This window comes from Fulvia fulva, chromosome 5 (assembly GCF_020509005.1).
Source record: "Fulvia fulva chromosome 5, complete sequence".
In the NCBI taxonomy this organism is placed as follows: domain Eukaryota; kingdom Fungi; phylum Ascomycota; class Dothideomycetes; order Mycosphaerellales; family Mycosphaerellaceae; genus Fulvia; species Fulvia fulva.
Genome location: NC_063016.1, coordinates 1,554,649 through 1,574,459, shown reverse-complemented (window position 1 = coordinate 1,574,459; position 19,811 = coordinate 1,554,649). Strand labels below are relative to the sequence as shown.

General features: G+C 54.2%; 10 protein-coding genes across 10 annotated transcripts; 8 read left to right on the top strand and 2 right to left on the bottom strand.

Moving 5' to 3' along the window:
* Window positions 1–66: 66 nt before the first annotated feature.
* Window positions 67–837, top strand: CLAFUR5_05807 (uncharacterized protein; the record flags this gene model as incomplete). The annotated part of the gene is made up of 1 exon (XM_047904955.1): window positions 67–837. One exon carries the CDS (start codon window positions 67–69, stop codon window positions 835–837), a length of 771 nt encoding a protein of 256 aa, XP_047762515.1.
* A 286-nt stretch (window positions 838–1,123) lies between these two features.
* On the top strand, window positions 1,124–1,858 carry CLAFUR5_05806 (uncharacterized protein; the record flags this gene model as incomplete). Its single annotated transcript, XM_047904954.1, has 1 exon — window positions 1,124–1,858. The coding sequence occupies one exon, from the start codon at window positions 1,124–1,126 to the stop codon at window positions 1,856–1,858; it is 735 nt and encodes a 244-aa protein (XP_047762517.1).
* Window positions 1,859–2,317: 459 nt separating this feature from the next.
* CLAFUR5_05805 (Rhamnogalacturonan acetylesterase RhgT) lies at window positions 2,318–3,131 on the top strand (the record flags this gene model as incomplete). The annotated part of the gene is made up of 2 exons (XM_047904953.1): window positions 2,318–2,617; window positions 2,676–3,131. 2 exons carry the CDS (start codon window positions 2,318–2,320, stop codon window positions 3,129–3,131), a joined length of 756 nt encoding a protein of 251 aa, XP_047762509.1.
* A 305-nt stretch (window positions 3,132–3,436) lies between these two features.
* On the bottom strand, window positions 3,437–4,501 carry CLAFUR5_05804 (uncharacterized protein; the record flags this gene model as incomplete). Its single annotated transcript, XM_047904952.1, has 3 exons — window positions 3,437–4,051; window positions 4,102–4,324; window positions 4,374–4,501. The coding sequence occupies 3 exons, from the start codon at window positions 4,499–4,501 to the stop codon at window positions 3,437–3,439; spliced, it is 966 nt and encodes a 321-aa protein (XP_047762609.1).
* Window positions 4,502–7,625: 3,124 nt separating this feature from the next.
* Window positions 7,626–8,273, top strand: CLAFUR5_05803 (uncharacterized protein; the record flags this gene model as incomplete). Its single annotated transcript, XM_047904951.1, has 3 exons — window positions 7,626–7,694; window positions 7,790–7,897; window positions 7,953–8,273. The coding sequence occupies 3 exons, from the start codon at window positions 7,626–7,628 to the stop codon at window positions 8,271–8,273; spliced, it is 498 nt and encodes a 165-aa protein (XP_047762520.1).
* A 1,609-nt stretch (window positions 8,274–9,882) lies between these two features.
* Window positions 9,883–11,292, bottom strand: CLAFUR5_05802 (Zinc transporter ZIP9; the record flags this gene model as incomplete). The annotated part of the gene is made up of 3 exons (XM_047904950.1): window positions 9,883–11,116; window positions 11,174–11,186; window positions 11,253–11,292. The coding sequence occupies 3 exons, from the start codon at window positions 11,290–11,292 to the stop codon at window positions 9,883–9,885; spliced, it is 1,287 nt and encodes a 428-aa protein (XP_047762521.1).
* Window positions 11,293–11,720: 428 nt separating this feature from the next.
* On the top strand, window positions 11,721–13,310 carry CLAFUR5_05801 (Histone acetyltransferase type B catalytic subunit; the record flags this gene model as incomplete). Its single annotated transcript, XM_047904949.1, has 1 exon — window positions 11,721–13,310. One exon carries the CDS (start codon window positions 11,721–11,723, stop codon window positions 13,308–13,310), a length of 1,590 nt encoding a protein of 529 aa, XP_047762518.1.
* Window positions 13,311–13,751: 441 nt separating this feature from the next.
* CLAFUR5_05800 (uncharacterized protein) lies at window positions 13,752–14,753 on the top strand (the record flags this gene model as incomplete). Its single annotated transcript, XM_047904948.1, has 2 exons — window positions 13,752–14,234; window positions 14,352–14,753. The coding sequence occupies 2 exons, from the start codon at window positions 13,752–13,754 to the stop codon at window positions 14,751–14,753; spliced, it is 885 nt and encodes a 294-aa protein (XP_047762519.1).
* Window positions 14,754–14,758: 5 nt separating this feature from the next.
* Window positions 14,759–16,845, top strand: CLAFUR5_05799 (uncharacterized protein; the record flags this gene model as incomplete). The annotated part of the gene is made up of 2 exons (XM_047904947.1): window positions 14,759–16,214; window positions 16,262–16,845. The coding sequence occupies 2 exons, from the start codon at window positions 14,759–14,761 to the stop codon at window positions 16,843–16,845; spliced, it is 2,040 nt and encodes a 679-aa protein (XP_047762440.1).
* Window positions 16,846–17,851: 1,006 nt separating this feature from the next.
* CLAFUR5_05798 (Oligo-1,6-glucosidase) lies at window positions 17,852–19,788 on the top strand (the record flags this gene model as incomplete). Its single annotated transcript, XM_047904946.1, has 2 exons — window positions 17,852–17,919; window positions 18,021–19,788. The coding sequence occupies 2 exons, from the start codon at window positions 17,852–17,854 to the stop codon at window positions 19,786–19,788; spliced, it is 1,836 nt and encodes a 611-aa protein (XP_047762291.1).
* Window positions 19,789–19,811: the final 23 nt, after the last annotated feature.

Below are 19,811 nucleotides of genomic sequence, written 5' to 3'. Positions count from 1 at the left end.
AACGCACCTCACGAACTCGTCAACACAATCAATCGCCAGCGATACGACGCACCCTCCCTGCACGAGATGCAAGCCGAAGACGAGAGCAGCCGCGTCGGCTTCCTGAGCTTGTCGCCGGAGCTGCGGAACCGGGTCTACGAGCTGGCCTTTGAACCACCGCTTGTGCTCGAGGCTCATCTCGTCGTACTGCTCAAGTCAACTCCTCCTCCAAAGGCGCTGCTCCCCACATGTCGCACCGTCTACGAAGAAGCGCGCAAGATGCATCACGCCACTCACCGCCAGTCCTGGACGACCAACCAATTCTGCATCCACGCCCGCACTGCCGACCTAGCCAACATACTCCACAAAAAGCACGTTAGCCGCGATCTTGACAGAATGACCTCCTTCCAGATCATCGGAGGTAGCGACCCGGATCCACACTACCACATCTATTCACACTGGCGCATGTTGCCCCAGCGCGAGGGATGGATTTACTGCGATCATAGCGGGATGCGCGTGGCACAGGTCAAAGAACGTGTGAGGCCGAAGTCGATGTCGAAGACCAAGTATGCCCAGTTTCACCTTATTGGCCGTCCTCTTAGCGAACAAGAGCTGGACCACGCTCTGAAATTCGGCTTGGAGGACCCACACATGTCTGTTGGTCTGCCGGTAAAGCGATTCAAGAGAGGCTTCAGGTCTTTCGGAGGGAGTGAACCTTTGCAGGGAAATGGGCTGGGTAAGGCGATGGCAAGTGATGGTGACGATCGAGGGTGCAGCGCTCCACGCCAAGAGCTAGCAGCATTTGACACATGGCTTCCAATCAACGAACTTCCAATCATCGATGAGAACGCCTCATGACATCGAGTGACATATACTGACCACCTGTCTACTAAATGCGGTATCGAAATCAATGCAGGCGGTCGCAGGTGCGAGGAAACAGAGGAGCAAGGACAGTCGAGCCGAGTCTGCTTACCCTTTACAGGGTATAAAGCTCCATCTCCACAAGTGCGGCTGCCTCTCCTTCCCACAACTCACCGACTGCCAGACCTCTGCCGGTAACGTAGAGAAGTACAATATGGATAAAACCAGCCAGATCATAAGATATATGGCCTCGGCGTCACTGGCCGAACCATGCACCGATCAAATGCACCCGCCAGAGCATACAGCCTCATTCTTAGGCATACCGGCGGAGCTACGGCTCAACATCTACGATCGAGCTTTCGCTCCGACACTGGTAGAGTACAAATACTGGTATGGCAAGAAGATCAATCTCGCAGAATCGCTTCCACCAACCAAGGATCTGCTCTTAGTATGTCGGCAAATCTACCATGAAGCCAGCAAGACGTACAAAAAGAACTATCGCGGCTACTGGAGCTCCCCGGAATTCTGCCTACGCAACAGGGCAGAAGACCTTGCGACTGTACTCAGCTTCAACGACAAAGCGCTGGACAACATCCACTCTCTGGAGATCGTGGAGTGGTACCTGTGCCAAGATTCGATGGAACTCACCATGATTCCGGGAAGGCGTGGATGGTATTGGATGTGCCCCTGCCACGGAGGTGCAGAATGTGTCTTTGGGTACATTGACAAGAACGTCCGCGGCGAGTACGTGTGGAATAATATTGAAGAACACCTTGCCGAACGGCCGGAATGCGAGGAGGAGCATTACCTCCAGAAACACGGTCTGCCGAAGCAGAGGGATCTTCCTTTGAGATTGCATCTTGAAGTGGTGAAGAAGCGTTACGAATTGTTCTGCGACGAGACGTTACTGCCGGAGGAGAAGCGGCAACAGTTTGAAGATGACGATGGAGACCATGGCGAAGAGGGCGACGAGGAAGAGAGCGAGCCAGCTCCAGTGGACTCGACTCTAAGATATTAGTGACGACCGACCTAATGGCATTCACACAAGGAGTCTAGACAGCGGCCGTATCTTGGAAGTTAGTTGAAAACATTGCAGTATCAGTCCCTGGCAAGCAGGCACTATTCGATAAGCTACAGGGAGATGCACCGCTGGAGCGTTGCTTCACTTGCAGTATATTTGTGTACAAAAAGTTCATCGACATACCACATCGAATGTTTGGAACATCGGCATCGGTGGGTGCTCGAACTCATGACACGGGTGGCAGGACGTACCCAGTCCATCATCTCATGCACGATTGGCGGAACTGCCGATCGACGCGGGCGAATAGGACCCGACAGCTTTCTCGGAACAATATATATATCGAGGGGTTTGCATAGCATACGCCAAGCCGGCATTGGCATTACGATGTATGGGTCCATATATGACCACTGAGCGATCAACAGGATCGAAACCTAAGACCACGTTTTCAGCCCAGCTATGAGAACCTCCGCTGTCATATGCGCTGCCATCAGCGCAAGCACAACATATGCCGCCGCTATAGCCTCACGAAGTGCACTACCACCCTTCTTCCTAGTCGCCGGCGACTCTACCACCGCAAAGGGCGGCGGCTGGGGAGATGGTTTTCTGGAAACCACGCTCTCAAGTCCAGCATCGGGCATAAACTACGGTCACAGCGGCACCACGACTGTGAGCTTCAGGGCCCTCGGCGATTGGGACACTGTATTAGAGGAGGCAGAAGGCCACAAATATGCTTACGATGTATTCGTTACGATCCAAGTAAGCACGACAGTCTGTCTCCGAGCTCCAACGCGCATGCTGATCCGCATCGTCCCAGTTCGGCCACAACGATCAGAAGCCTGCAGCAAACATCAGCCTGTCCCAATTCGCAGCAAATCTCGCCACCTTCGTCGACGAAGTTCGCTCAGTCGGTGCAGAACCCATCCTCATCTCATCATTGACTCGCCGCACCTTCTCAGGCGATCCGCCCCGGGTGATCGAGAATCTCGCCAACGAGCGCAACGCCACCATCTCTGTTGCCCTCGAGCGCGAGACCAAATGGATCGATCTGAACAAGGCCAGTACAGACTATGTCAATGCTATCGGTCCGGATGCGAGCCATGTGTACAATCTGGCTCCGGATGATAACACGCATTTGAATGACTGGGGCAGTGTGGTGTTTGGGAGGATGGTGAGCGATTTGTTGGTTGAGAAGTATGGTGATGTGTTTGAGCAGTGGACCGTGGAGAATCAGACGCTTAGTGAGGCGATTGAAGCTGGCTTGCCGGCTTGAGTGACGGGTTCTTTAGGGCGGTGTTGTTACTTCTATGATTAGTAGTAGCTTAGTTGCATCAAGTATGCTCCCAATCTGAGTCGCTGCTGACCATGTTCGCGCACATGTCTATAGGCTCGACTATTATCAGCAGGCTTATGCTACATTCCAGAGCCATCAATACCATGTTATACACCGCGTTTGTTTCATGTCTGTACTGGAACCATGCTCGTCAATGCTGAACAGTGCATCGACAAGCCTTCGCCTTTCCACTAGTGCATCAGACTTTCTTATCCGAGTCCTCGTCCGTACTCCAATCCTCATCCTTAGTTCTCATCCCCATTCTCACCTCCATCCTCATCCTCATCCTCGTCATCATCCTCGTCATCATCCTCGTCATCATCCTCGTCATCATCCTCGTCATCATCCTCGTCATCATCCTCTTCCTTATCGTCAGTTGAGTCCCCATCCTCAGTCGAATCGGCGATCACCTCTGCTGCGCAAGCTGCACAGGGTTGGTCCTCCTGTACGGTTGGCATACTCTTCCACCACTTGACCACCGGATCCTCAAGGAGCGAGGCGACGTCTTCAAAGCCCATGTCTTCAAGATCTTCCTTACTCTTTCCAAACAGGGTGCCGTCCACAGCCGTGTCTTGGAGGAAGCGACGGAGGCGACACAGCATGTGAACAGCTCCGTTCCCGTACATTCTCATGGCTCCATCCTTGAGGATACCCACAGACATGAGTGTCAGCAGTATGGCCGCTGCGACCACGTCTGCCTCTTTGCACGGGCCACGGCCCTGCCAGGTGACATTGCGAAGATTAACCTTGTATCCTCCCACCGTCTCGAAGACCCAGCGTGCGGCGGACTCGAGACTGCAGCTGTTGAACATGATGAACTGATTACCAGAGTAGAAGATGGGGAGAGCCTCGCTGCTGACCTAAATCACATCAGCTCCAATTTCGGCATAAACTAGGCCGGGCTACTCACCTGCTTGCTGACGCCCAGTATTCCCGGCAGCGGTGTTGGCAGCGCTGGCTTCTTGTGTCCCCAGTAGGAGCGTCCTTGGCCGATGTAGATTTTGTCGTACGGAATTGTCTGGCGGGGAGGTCCTGTAAGTATCGCCGTGACATGCCGACCTAGCTCAGGACACATGCCGCCAGAGGGACGGAAATGTTCATCGCCTTTGGCGAACTTGAGACGTGGCTGGTACCTGGACCTTTCGTCAGCATAGCACAAGCCGCGGTAATGATGGGACATACTCGTGCACATTGGTAGACAGTGCGTAGATCTTGTTACGAAGTTCCGCGGAGAGGTCGAGGAAGCGGAATGGCTTATTACTGGAACGAGGAAGAGCAGAAGAGGCGGAGGCGGGAGTGTTTGGCGACATCTTGGCCGTGGTTCAGAATGTGGTGTTGTTGCGGACGTTATCGCGGTTGTTGTCGCGAAGGAGAGAGTACAGCTTAAAGGGTAAGAATTTTGTCGGAGAAGTGGAGGATTTCCAAGCTCGAGGACGTCGAGAAGAAAGGAGTCACGAGGTCAGCAAGCACGGTCCTTCGGCGTCGGCTCCCGCCATTACAGTTTCTGACCATTCACTCACAGACGGAAGCCTGTGATAGTACGCACCTTCGCTAAACTATTTTCAACGGGTAGCCGCACATCATGAGCTCGGATTATGCTCCTCTCTCACAGTTTCCGTGCTGTGATCTTAAGAGCGACAAGGTCCTATCTGTCTGGGTTCCCTGGACATCCAACGGGCTCGTGTCCAATCTCGCAGTCTTAACACTAGTATTATGTCGCTGCCGTCGCTCCATGCCCTTCAGTACTCCTGGACGATGCATCTCTACAGCATCGTGCTGTGTAAGACATCATGCAGGGAGTGTATGACTCCCTGTAGACTTATCTGGCTACATGCTAGAGTCTCCGAAGTGGAATGTATCGAGAATCTCGGTTCAAATGGATCTGGAACGACTCGGCAGAGTTCCGCAAGCAGCGTGGCGGACCAAAGCTTGGCGCATGTGATCGTCACGGATCTGGCAGAGGGTATACTATACAGCCATGTCAACTGGCCGCTCGATGAACGTCCTTTGTCTTCGCTCTTCTGCCGATCTTCATCCTTGCCCAGCCTTGGGCGGCCCCCTTGACCCTGCAGAGGCTTGGGGCCGTCGTAGTACGGAACACGCGCATACGGCCTATGGACGTCCCAGAGCTCTTCGCCATGCGCACAGATCATCTGGAAAGTCGACTACTGATTACTAGATGTCAGGTCGAGATCTGGAGTCGACTATGATAGGTATGTCGCGTTCTTTGCTCTTCTGCAAGCCGGTCGACGGAGCTCTCATCTTGGTCAGATGAACAGCCGGCATCTGTCAGGTCTAGGTAGAGCAAAGTCCCTGCAGACTGGTGGTCACGGCAAGATCGACCGGGTCGCTTCGAGCGCTGTAGCACCAGTCGGCCGTGGCGAGCAGCGGGTGCGTGAATGTGCAAGATATCTTGTACGAGGCTCATGCCACCACCGATTCGTGGATGTATTGTTTGTTAAGCGCAGCTGTGTTGGGAGATTGCAGCAAGATTGCTATTGCTCGGTGGACTCGCGGGTACTCGTGTACTTCCTCATGGTTGCGGTACGCTGTGCCGTCTGAGTGTTCTGTCGCGCCAGTCTTTGCATCACGAGCAAATGCCCGAAGGGATTGCCTTTGACGAGCGGTATGGTGGTGATGGACGTTTGTGTGCTTCCATCAGAACGCTGAGGGCTCCAGTCCTAGCAGGAAACAACTGTTAGCTGTTCTCGGCTCAGCCTCCTTTTCGCGCCAGGCTGGGGCTCCTTGCTCTTCGGATCAGTCTCCGAGGGTTTCAATCTAAGCAGTAGTCTGTACACGCTTGGCAAAACACTACCACGAGGATAGAGAGCAACCAAGAGCTACCACATATGTGGTTGGAGGTCTGCAAGAGTGGGCCTTGTCCTCGGCACTCTTTGTCCAGGGCTGTCGCGACAACCACAGAGATGGGCAGACTGCCCTAGAGATCTGTCCGTCATGTAGCCACGACGTAGGTGGTGTTCCTGTGGATAACCAGCCATCAGGGCGACGTAGATGGTCTCACAAGGCTTCTGGCTAGGCCCAGTAGCGTAATTGGGCCGTGTTGTATCGGAAGCACTACTGACATGTGAATGCCGCAGCCGATGATCCGCAGCTGGAGCGAGTGATAGCCGAGCTGAAAAATCTTCGTCTCCAAGGATATACCGGGGGTGGACTGGGCCATGATGAGGTGAGTGAGCAGGTGCAGGTATGTTCTGTGTCATGTCGCTTTCGAAAGAACGTCGTCCACTTTCTTGCTGGAGACGCCGGGACCCTTCTTCTCCACATGTGATTCCAGCTGCTTTCGGCGTCGGTCATGTCTCCGGCGTAGATTCAGCGGGGAACGTGTAAAGCATCCGTGGCATCAGTACCAAGGGCGGACTGCGGGTCAATCGCAATCGCATCGTTCCATGCATTGATGCTGGGATACAGCACGCAGGAGTAGCGGCTGTGCTCATTGTCGGGGTCCGATGTCGTGTGCTCTCTGCAGGGCAATTCTCGAGCCTGTTCGATGCAGTAGCATGCTTGGAATGCGGTGGGGACCGAGCTCTAGAGTCTGCTTTCCCAGGGCTGTGACTATTCGCAATGGAGCATCGCGCTCGAGGTCGGAAGGAGCAGAGACGAGCGTCGGCTACTGTACCGATGCATGGGTGCGGTGCGGTGTGGGCCGGCTTGCCGCGCCTGGTCGCTCTCCTCCATCGTCGTAGGAGGTACCGTTTCTGAGATGGTTCCTTCCTGCTGTACCTGTGCAGGTGTGCAATGGAAAGTCACGGCCATCAAATGTTACAGCTGGAGCTCACTTCCGTTTTGTTCGTCGCTGCTCGCCCCTGCCGACGTGCAGTTCGCTGCATGCCGGAACTTTGCTAGGATGGTCGGTCCGCACGGGTACATGTAGGGAATGCTATGCTACCCACATGTAGGTACTGTAGTCTGTAGTCTGTACGGTGTATCTACATGTACGTCTCAGCTTAGTCCAGCACAGAAGACGCTGCCTCAGCTGCCTACCCGCACACTCACCAGCCAGCCCCTCGCCCGCTCAGCCCGCCAAAGGTCCAGGGCCGTCGTAAGGAGCCTCCCTCCATCGGAGCGTTAGGCTGCAGCCTGCAGGCACGTTCGCATTAGCGCCGGCCAGCACAACGTGATTGGCATTCAGCTTCCACTTTCTGCAGGTCGAAGCCTGTAGTGGGTCTGATCGCTTTTTGCATATCGTCAGCAAAGCTGCACACTGTGCATGTACATATATTGCTCGTCTCGACAACATTGCACCTTGGTCTGACTTCACCACCTGTTGAGCCCCCTCCCCTTCCCCCGCGCGTGACCACCTACGTAAAGCTAGACACAGCAGTGGCACGACCTACTCACCCAAGAGTCCAAGAGTCAGGACTAGGGCCTGTCTTACATAGGTGATACCATCTCAAGAGTCAAGGCCCTTGCAACATGGCTGCCGCGCTCAACCCCAAGTCTCCTGCCTCGCTCGGCGCAGCCTCCGGCAGACGCGGCGACAAGGTGATTCCCTCGACCCACCGCCATGATCCATCCCATTCACCACCACATGCACCACTCGCGCCGTGTGGGCAACCTGCTGACCGACCTTTCTACAGGCATCAGGCTCGGGGTCCCCTGACTCTCCCGGCGAAGGCGACCCATCCTCGCAGAGCAGAAAGCTCACAGACGTCGCATGCTGGCCGTGTCGCAGGCGGAAGGGCAAGGTGAGTGGCGCCGCGTCAGGAGGCGCCTCCGAGCATTGCTGACGTGGCATGGCAGTGTACTGGCGAGCGGCCAACATGTCAGTCTTGCGCGCGACGAGGGCATGAGTGCTCTTACGAGTACGACGAAGGCCTAACACGAGTCGGCTCCCTTCGCATGAGACTGACAGAAGCATCGACACGAGCCGACAACCTCGAGTACCTGTTCGAGCAGATGAGGACGCGGCCAGACAACGACGCCGCCATGCTGCTGGCCATCATTCGCTTGGGCGCTGACCTGGAAGCGATTGTCGCGCGACTCCGGTCAGAGGACGATCTCAGCTGGGTAACCGCCATCGATCCTCACGCGGGCGACTTCTCTGGTCTCAAACCGACATGAACACAACATACACCACCGCGCAAAAGAGCCCGGAACATTCCATCAAAGGAATGGCAAGGATGGCCGACGATTGAGCACAACGTACGGCTCACTTGAGCTTATCAAACGATACCATCAGCGACAACTAGTCCCATCTGCAATAGATGCTTCTTGACACCGGCACTGGATTTGCTCCAAGGCGTACCTTGGGCGTAGAGAGGACGTCGGAGCCATGCTCCGTTGAGACAAATTCTATGGAGCAACCTCCGAGCCAATTAAATACAACGTGAACAACGGGCCGATGCGCAAACGAGGATTGCTGTACATTTGACAGCCATCCTGCCCTTTCGAAAGATGTACATCGAGTACGCAGACGTTGTTGCTCCCATCATGATCGACGGTCGCTGGCGTGCCGTGGTGGCCCGGCTGCACTCCATCAAGATCCGACGACAGGCGATGACATCCGGGCGCTACCCGGAGATGCCAAGTCTTGACAAACTTGTGCTTCGAGTGACCGGCACAGAGGTCATCGACCACGGAGTGAGGCGTGGCGCGCACGGCACGTTGGCGGGTAGGCTATCCAAGTGATCTGGAGCAGCTCGGAGCAGGCTCCGACTTCATTTTGTCTTCAAGGAGCAGTGAAGGTCAAGATTACGTGCCGTGTCTGTAGCATGGCATCAACACTCTGCGATACTCTGCAAGAAAGCACCAGACAGCATTCGTACGTACCTATTCGACTGGGAGCCGAGCCAGCTCCCTCGTCTACGTCGCCACACGCTGTGGTTCTACGATCGTGCCCAAGCGACACATTAAAGTGTTACGCATCATCCGACCAGGTTCATCTTAGTCATACGCGACTTCCGATTCCCAATCTCGATTATTGTTCCAATACCAGATCTTGAGATGACCTGCGTTGATCTGAGGTATGGAGACAGCTCCGAGTCGATCTCGACTTAGTTTCCTGTCGCCGACCGAGTACTGAGGTTTGGCATATAACGTGCTCAAGATCAATGTCTAACCACTTCACTACACAAGCGCATCACCAGCCAGTACTCTCCAGGCAGCGCAGCTGATATTCGCTACCAAGACACAATGTGCGAGTGTCCATGGGCCCTCGTGCTCCTCCCCACTGCCGCCTACTTTAAGATCCCCGCCAGACCGGCAACATCTCGTAGGGCTCCACAAGCCGCGCACCGTTGCAACGAACATACATGATGCAGGACACATCCCACGTGGCATGTGTCTCGATTGGAGAAGGTTCCCAGTTCAGCGCTTCCCCGTGGCGGCTTTCGACTTGTTCCCGGCAGAATGCCACGCTACTGCTTTCGAATCGACAAGCCGGCGCATCTGGCCTGCTTTTGAGGGTTCTCCGAATGTCGGCACATGGCTTTTGCACAATTGAGAGGGTAGACGCTACGTATGAGAAGGCTCAAAATCTGCTGACCGTGTTCTCGAGAAAGCTAGAACGAACACGATGGAAGTGTCTGTGCCATGGCTCCAGGCCATGGGGAAAGCAGACACATCGTGGCTACCAATGCTGCCTCTCGGTATCAGTATCAATGTGTACTTTGAGCAAGTCAGAAACATAGCTGTTTGTCGTACTCTTCATTTGCTCAAGGCTACAGATGTCTTAATGCCCGTGGCCAAACTGTGTCAATAGAGGCAGCAGCATGCCACCAACAGTCACTAGCGTGTCAACCATAGCTGTCGTGGCCGGCTTTAGCGAGGGTGGACTCTGTACCGCATACGCATCGTCCAAAGGCACACCGGCATATCCATTCATCATGTGTGCCTCATGCAAATGGCCATCTGTAGCGTTTCCCTGCATAGTATGCATTGCAACGTAAAGAAACGTACCACCGGAAAAGAGGAGCAAGACACCAGTGGCAAACTCGGTGCTGGCACTCTCTCCGAGCGAACTGGAGGAGAAGCCGAGGATGTGAACGGCACTCCATGTCATCAGGGCGCCGACGGGTGCGGCCAGCGAGAAAACGATAAGGCGGGCGCGAGCCATGCGTTTAGATAGGCCTTGCTTGAGCAGGACGGTGGTCAGACCGAATGCCGCCGGAGCTTTGTGAATTATGAGGGCGATGAAGATAACAAAGCTTAGGTGGTTGCTAGGTCCTGTGGATGAAGCTCCGAGGGCGATTCCGTCTGCAGCAGCGTGAATGACGAGGCCCACTGTTGTGGAACTCGGTCTAGAGCTGGAATGCTGTGGAGTGTTGGTGGCGAAGGATTCTGCTTCTGGGTCGCTCGGAACATCGTTCGAGGCGGAGGGCGTTCGGTTGAGGCTGAAGTTGTTGAGAGATACCTGAAAGCGTTGTGGTGCTGTGGAGCTGCTCGCCTGGCGAGGTAAGGTATCAATCAGGTACATGAGGATGAAGCCTAGAATCAGAGAAATGCCGATCCATGCATGAGGATCGTGTCCTGAGTCCTCGGCCTCGGTTGAGGGATCGCTTGGATGTTGTGTCACTACGCCTGGCTCGTGACCTGGATCCGACGAGGGTGGTTCGGCGTGTGAGGCATCTTTGGGGGTCTGAAATCCATCGTCTGGGCCTGTTCGAAAGGTGTTGTCTATAGCTTGGTCGGGAAAGGCTAGAGGTTCCGTCTCCTGCCTCACTTGATGCTCTATCGCAGCAGCATGCAGGTATGGCTGTACTGTCGCGCCTCTTGTAGTAAGTGATAGGCTCCGCTCACTGTGGCCATGACTGCTTCCACTCGCACTGTATAGCGTTTCAACTCCTTCTGGTATGATGACAATCAAAGATGTCCCAACGAGGACTCCCGTGCCCAGCGCGGTAATGAGACGCAGTTGCCGTTGTGATAGCGAAAAGGAAAGAGGTAGCGATCCGGCGAGGAAGGAGCTGTGCAAAGGTCAGCGAGAGTGTTGGGCGTATGTGGTATAATGGCCTGCACCTTACGCCGTGCCCATGACTAAGGACGAGACATGTCAGCAAGTCCATTTGCATCACGCTGTAGTTGTGAGTAGCATGTACACACCAATGCTCAATAAGAGCAGTATCGCCAGTCCGTCCCACATCTTTGCGCCAGATCCAGAATGTCCTAGGAGGTATGCTGTTGGCGGCGATGGTTGTGGTTATTGCGGCATGTTGCGCAAGGCTCTTTCACGTGATAGCGACCAGCGCGGCGGAGGTTTCTATGGTTGATCGATTGAAGTGAATGTCCACGGTGTTCTAGATACGGACACGAGGCGTTGATATGACTGTGGCTGAAGCTTTCGCTTGCTAGCGCGGAGCCACTTTGTCGCGTCGCTCACGGCCCACGGGAAAGGCGCGTCAGACTCTCACGAAACACGAAACACAGTCAATAACCTTGCGAAACACACACACACCAAGGCGACAACACCACCATCGCGCGAACAACGCCATTGTATCATCACGTAGCACAAGTTCTCCTCACGCGACAGCATACATACCACAGCGAGGCCCATCCTCGTCGAGAAACACAATGCGACCAACATCAGAGACGGTGGACGAGGTGGACGAGATGGAGGAAGAGGAGCTTGATGAGGAGATCCAGGCGCAGGTGAACGAGTGGTCGAGCAACAGCAGCGACTCCTTCACCATTCAGCTGCTACGAGGCGGCAAGGTCGCGGCTGCCTTCCAGCCCGAGTTCACATATGCCATCTTTGGCGAGCAAGAATCGATATTCGGCTATCAAGGTCTCGACATCAGCCTCACCCTACGCGCACACGACTTGCACCCGAGGCTGAAGTTCAAGGCCAGCAAGACTTTCCCAGCACAAGGCGAGGTACGACCAACAGACATCGAGGAGGCACTTCGAGACTTCCTTCCTGCAGCCGCTTTCGAGGACAACGCACCACCAGAGCAGGTCGACTTCCAGCCACCCGGCGACAAGATCCACGAATATAAGCGCAATGGCAAGACATATCAGGTCTGGTGTGCAAGCCTGGCAGATTCAAGAGCACGGCAGATACTGGAGAACATGCAGATCTTAGCAACTATGTTCATTGACGGCGGTACCATACTTGAGCTGGAGCAAGATTGGACCACCGCGCGCTGGAAGCTCTTCCTGACGTACCAGGTCGATCAAGGCGCCAGCAGCGGCATTCCACCATATCAGCTGATTGGATATGGCACCTCCTACAGGACCTTCACCTTCCCCGATCGGTTAAGGAAAGTACAATTCGACGACTTCTCTCCAAGCTCGCAACCAGCTACCCACTTCCTGCCCCTACCCGACGCGAAGCCGAACGAGATGGCCAATAGACCCGACTTTGAGTCGCCATTGGAGCTGCCCTCGCGCGAGCGACTATCGCAATTCTTGGTGCTACCACCGTTCCACGGCGTAGGACACGGTGAAGCACTTTACAACACGATGTTTCAGCATCTCACAGCTCCCAGCAATGTCCGCGAGTTCACGGTCGAGGATCCAAACGAGAAGTTCGACGACCTCCGCGATTTCTGCGATCTCCTGTACTTGCGCAGAAACGTAGCAGAGTTCCGCGACTTACGAGTGAACCCAGATGTGCCAGAGGACAAACTCTCAGCTACTCAAAACATTCCTACAGATCTTATCGTGCCTGGCGACCTGCGCAAGATCGTCATGAGGGAGCACAAGATTATGCCACGGCAATTCGACCGATTGGTAGAGATGCACACTCTCTCCTTCATCCCGCCATTGAATCGTTCGAGAAGTAGGATCACCAAGAAAGAGAAGGTGAAGAATGAGAACGACAGAGCCTACTTCTTCTGGCGGCTGTACGCCAAGCAAAGACTTTACATCTTCAACGCGGATCAGCTCAAGCAGGTCGAGCACAGTGAGAGGGTCGAGAAGCTGGAGTCGGCGCTGGACAGCGTGCTTGAGGCGTACACGCAGATGATCGAAAAGGTTGAGAAGAGGGAGGATATGATCGAAAGCGGCGAGTTTGAAGACAATGGCATACCTTCTGCCGATTCCAGCTTCTCTAAGCGCAAGCGAGCTGTCGTGGCGGACGATGAAGATGAAGATGGCGAGCCGGGGGCCGTGCAGGAGCGCTCTGAAAGCAACGGTCACAAAAAGGTTAGAGTCGACTGACCTGGCCGTTTGGACCCTGTTCCATCGCAACGGAACGCCACGTGCGTAATGCAGGGCATCCATAACCCGATAACCGATTCCTGCAAAGGGTGGGGTGCATCGGAACCGAAATAATCGCTTCGAAAGAGCAAAATGATTGCCGTGTTGACTGCTTCGAGCTTGGCGTTGGGAGTGTGGTATCGCTATGGTGCCGACGGCCCACCAGTTCAGCTACGACAGTCTGGACGGCCGACCGTTACGTTTGCGCCAGCATACATGGCCGAAAGTCTATGATGCGCGCATCACGCTATGTTGGGCCAGGAACCACCGAAGATTTCGCTGGACTGGGCTCTTCAAGTATGGCTCATGACTCGCATCCATAGAAAGCTTTTGCAAGGTAGCACAACCTATTAAGCTACGAGACACACGAGCAGTGGTTTGCCTCCGGTTCTCTCATGCCCAATGGGCAAGTATAGCGCCGGCCTGGTATTTGACCTCGCTGCTGCGGATCCACCCCGGTCCAGTTCCTGGGTCTCCATCCCATCATCTTACCGCAACTCTCGCAGTCGCCAGGATTCCATGATGTCTGCCACTCATCACTCCAACCTCTGGACCTCTTCCCGCCCACTCGACGAGCCTTCTTTCGACGACTTTGATGACTTTGACGACGTTGACGACTTTGAGGACGGAGCCAGCCTAGAATCGGGCACAATGCCTGCGATACTGGCCAAGCGGCCTGTGGCCATCACACGCGACTCTTCCCCTTCAACTCGCTCTCTCAACGGCAAACCGAGCCATCGTGCCATGAACAAACACCTCCGCGACCTGAACGGACCGTGGTCGCTCTCGAAAGCACTCTCCTCCGGTGTTCCGCCTGCTCTAGAACTACAAGGGTTTAACTCAGCCACGAGAAAGGCGATTATAGCGAGTCCGATATCACTGTGGGTATGTTGTTAGGGCGTTCCTAACGCTTCGTGAGGCATTTTACCTGCATGCCTCATGATGACGTGCTGGTTACTTGCTTTCCAGTGACTTTGCCATTATACACTGACAGGAGAGTAGATCTCTCAGTCGCACTACCCTTCGCAGATATTCGCGAAGGAGACTACTACCTCTTCTATCCCGACGCGCACGGAACGATGGTATCCACCTCATAATGGCACATGGAGCGAATGGTGGACTACGAGTTCGGCAGGTATGAAAGGCGGATATATATCCACGAAGAGTAGATGCCGATGGACCAAGGGAAGTGAAATAGAGCATGGTGATGGAGTCGTCTTTCTCACTGCGAACCTGAGTATGAGCGGAGAGCTCTTCATGGCGGAGGTGGAGTGTCTGGAGATGGGGTGGAGAGCGAAGCAGGTTTGGTTTGTGGATCGAGGGAGACTGGTTAGGAGAATTGTCACTTTGGGCGATGAGGGGAAACGGGCCGAGACGACGTTGGTCTACTGTTTTGATGGCTGACCTGGATGATGTGTCACGTATACGATATTGCGGTTTGTTGTGTATACATACAGCGAGGCGTTTCGGATAGCTTGGAGCACACAGGGCGATTCAATGGCTGGCTATCGCGAGCATATCGAGACTCTGTTCTATTCGGGCGCGAGCCTCTCTGCTCGGTTCTTGGCATCTCGCGTCGTTTCCTCCTCCGCCCCAAATCGAGCACTCCGACTCTGATCGCCAAAATGTCGACAATTGAACCACTTTACTCCACGCTCCGGTTTGTATCTTCGTCTGGACCACCATCAAGCGGCAAAAGGCGTATAGCACAGCATGCCTGCGACAGGTGCCGGCAGCGAAAGAAGCGGTGCTTCAATGGCGACAATGCTGTGACCGACGATGCTGGCGATGCTGGGCGTGTCTCTAGCACGGAACCAGGGGATGCAGACGCCACCAAGAATACCAATCACCATATCCTGGATGTTGCGTCAGGGATGATTGATGTCAGCAATGGCAACGCTGCATCCAACTCACATCCGCGATACATTGGAGACTTGAATCCTGAGGTTGAACTTCTTGCTGCAACTGAACCGAATCAGGTCCCGAAGAACAGTACAGGGGTCTGGCACAGCGAGAGTGTTCAAAATTCTCATGAGAGCGGCGACAAGCATGTTGCCGCACCTTGGAGCATCCTGCATGGTCTGCCACTTGGCACGCAAGAATCATTGCTGCCATTGCTACGGCAGCAATGTCTTGAGACCATACCAACCCGAGAAAACTTCCTAGAGCTGGAGCGTTATTATTTTGAACGCATCCACTCACTACTGCCTAGCATAGACGAAGCCATTTATCGGAGCAGCCTCGTGGGTAGTCCGACCGAGAACCTCCAGAAACAATGCGTATGCCTGCTGGCATCCACTAGCTTGAGCATGCGGCAGTATCTTCGACTTGGCAACGACCTGCGCACCCTTCAGCCCAACGAGTATGCACGAAGAGTGGTTGGTGCGATGCGCTTAATCATTGATCTGGCGTTGGTGACTGACAAGATTGTGCTCATCTATGCCCTGACCACGATGTCGCTGTTCGTCTATGGCCGGGAAAGCCTCGAGCTAACCTCACAGTACTTCTTCCGAGCTGTTCAGGTTGCTTACTCAATCGGTCTACATCAGCCTCGGGACACGAAGCAGGATGAGAAAGTGGCCGGAATGTTCAGCTATATCTGGTCCATAGATCGCCTGCATGCTGCCATGCAGGGTCGTCCCATTGTGATGCACGAAATTGACATGGCGAAGTCACCCTTGAGCTGTGCTGTCGATCAGCAGGCAGGGTTCAAGGTCCTGGTCCACATAGCCGCATTGCTCGACAAAGTGATCGGACTCTACAGGCCGACTGCCCTTCGAAAGGAGATTCCGGATGAAGAGTTCCCGCTGTTCGAAGAAGTCCTGGAAAAGTGCAACGCCCTGACACTCCGAGCATGTGATCAAGGTAAGATGTTCGCTCAGAATGCAGTAGCAAAGCTGAAATGGTTCTAGCTTCGTTGGAGCTCTTTTACCATGCTGTCGCCGTTCTTTCTTGCCGCTATAGCTCTGGCCCAGCTATGGAAAGGTCCCATATTCGCAATGCTCGACAAACTTCGTCGACTACGCAGATCCTTGCTATCTTGGACAAATTGGACCCCACGAACACGGCAATGCTGCCTTTTGTACCATACGCAGTGTCTCTCGCGATGAGCACAGCCTACCATGACTTCCGCCATGGTAAAGCCTCCACGCGGAGAGAACGTGCCTGGAAGAACTTCGTCAAGAGCCATAGACATCTTGCTCCTTTAGGGATAATCTCGTGGTCTGCAGCGTTCATGTCGGATCTTGCGAGTAAGCTGTTACAGGAAGCGCAGTCGAGGAGAGAGACACGTCCCTCGAGTCCTGTGACAGAGTCTCAGCCGAACCACCCAACTATGGCGGCTGATCAAAACGCAAGCCTGAATGTTGCAGAATTCTCCATGGATGAGTTCATGACGGATATAAATTTGGATCTGGATGGTCTCTTTGAGGGTGCCCTAGATCCAAGCATGCCATGGCAATTCCAGGACACTTCTTATTCCGGCTCTCGCTGGTAGAAGAGTCTGCGCGAGATCCCGTTCAAGTCGCGGACTCTAATACGACGACACAGCCGAAGGCTTAACGTGCGACTAGCTTGCGACGGACACACACCGTCATTCCAATAGTTCGCCATTCCAATAGTTTGCATGAGCACTGGGGGTGGTTCTCGAAGCGGATGATCAAGTCTGGATACAGTATATCGCCAAGGCACCGAGCTGCTGCTACAGAGGTGTGTCACTGCCTACATGACTTCACACAATGGTCACCCTCCGTGGCGTTTGAACATACTGATTCCCACAGTGGTGACTCTTTTTAACGCTCCGGCGACACGGCATCTGTGTCGAGTTCCCCGTCGCCCACTTGTGACTTTTGCCGGAGATTCCTGAATTTCCCTGAACTGCGTTTCGAATCGATCTCGTGACGTACAGAACAACCGGCAAGTACCACCCGGCATGAGAGTACTGTACGAACACGACAATGCCTGTCGCGACCGGGCTAAGGCTCTCCCTTACGACCTGGATGCGGGGTGCATACTGCGGTCGAGCTTCGAGAGGCTGTAAGATCCGTGGCATGCTATAGGGGCGTCTCGCGACTCCAATTTGCTGTCACTCATCTTGGCGTTACGTGCCACGACACTGTGTCGCACGTTACAGGCGAACGACTGACGTAGGCGTTTGACGATACTCCGCATAGAGCTCGATAAGGATTCAAATGCTGCATGGACATGGTGCACTCGAATACTGTCTTGTTCGGCGCAAACCTCGGCATCGGTGTACATCGTTATTCGCATATACTTGTACGAAAGTGTTTGCCTTTGTTCGCAGGCAAAGCGCATGTCCAATGGCGGCTGTCACGGACCACAGAAGGCAGTATCACACGACCCAGCTCGCGCTTGCGTTCGCAATTATGCGTTCCTGGCAAACATTGTTTCGTAACAGCCTCAATCGTATCAAATAGCTCCCTCGTCGGATCCGGTCTCTTGGACTGAATCACGCTGTCATCGTCAAGCACCTTTGGAGCAGCATGTCGATGGGCGACCGTCACTGGTGGCATAGCGCCACGGTCTACGAGGTCTACCCTTCTTCCTTCAAGTACGTTATGCCAATAGCTTCCAGGCTCAACCCAGCAACTCAGACAGAAGGGTCTCCCGAATACCATCGCACTGCACGGCGCGCTGACGCTTTTCTAACAGAGACTCCAACGACGACGGTACGGGCGACCTCGTAGGGCTTATCTCCCAAGTTCCCTACATCGCCTCCCTTGGTATCGACGCCGTCTGGCTAGCAGCCTGTTGCAAATCCGGAGGCATAGATAATGGCTACGATGTCATTGACTACCGAGAGATCGACGCACAGTTTGGGACCTTTCAAGATATCGAGACTTTGATTGCGGAGTTGGGGAAGCATGATATCAAGTTGATCATGGACCTGGTCGTCAATCATACTAGCTCCCACCACAAGTGGTTCAAGGAAAGTCAGAGCAGTCGCTCAAGCGAGAAGAGGGACTGGTATATCTGGCGCCCAGGTCGTCCGGGAGGCCTACCTCCCAACAACTGGAAATCTTGTTTTGAAGGCCCAGCCTGGACGTACAATGAAGACACCGATGAGTGGTATCTTCACATGTTCTCCTCAAAACAGCCAGACCTCAATTGGACCAACCCTGACGTCCGCAACGCCATATATGACGACATGCGCTTCTGGCTGAGCAAAGGTATCGGTGGTTTCAGGATGGATGTAATCAACATCATTTCCAAGCCTGCTGGGCTACCAATGGCGGGTGACGCCACCAAAGAATTGCAGTCTCCGCTCAAAATCGTCTGCAACCAGCCCGCAGTACATGAGTACCTACGTGAGTTGCGCCGCGAGGTTCTCGATCAATACGGAGATATTGTCAGCGTGGGCGAGATAATCTGCACCGGTGACGTGGACGCCATTCGGCAATACACCGATCCGCGCAGGAGGGAATTGAGTATGGCCTACACATTCGAACTCTTCGCCCTCGACATTGGCGACTCCGACAAGTTCAGCCGCCGAGACTGGAAGTTCATCGAACTCAAAAACAGAGTCAAGAAATGGCAGCAAGGCCTCCAGTACTCCAGTGGTCATTGGCAGACACTCTGGCTCGAGTCACACGATTCAGCTCGTTCGGTGACACGATTTGGGGACGGCACAGAAGAGAATCGTTGGAAAATAGCGAAAATGCTAGCATTGCTGCAAAGCACTCTCAGCGGAACGATGTTTCTTTACCAAGGCCAGGAGATAGCAATGAAGAATCTGACGGCCGATGTACCGATTGCGGAATACCAAGATCTTGAGACACATGCCCTAATGAAAGCTGGTCTTGACAAAGGACGATCACAGGATGAGGTACGCAGTGAACTTCTCCTTAAGGCGAGAGATCATGCACGAGCACCGATGCCGTGGAGTGCTGCAACGACGAGCGATCCATATGCCGGCTTTTCAGCAAACAAGCCATGGTCACCGATGAATACAGATAGCTCGCTCTGCAACGTTGCTTCACAGCGAGCGGCCCCAGATTCAATTCTTCGGTACTGGCAGAAGCGGATCAAGCTGCGCAAACAACATGCCGATGCGCTGATCTTTGGCGACTTTGAGCCACTTGAAAGCACCATGGATGATAGTGCTGTCTTTGCCTATTGGAAGAAGCCAGTGAATGGCCCTGGACACGAAAGATGTGAAGCATTCACAGGCGCGTCAGAAAAGCAAGAGGGGCCTACACCGCTACCAGAGAGGACGCGCGAAGTGCTCGTCGTCATTAATCTCAGCAATCGCGAGCATGTCCGCTTTATGTTGCCCCGAAACATGGACAACACGGTCGTCCCATATATGGTCCTGGATGATACGTATTGCGCAGGCGAACAGCACAGCGCCGGAGCATTACGCAGCGGGGGCATGCTGGAATTGGCAGCATACGAAGGCATCGTGTTGGGCAGTCCATAGCCAGCAGGCATAAGCAGGACCGC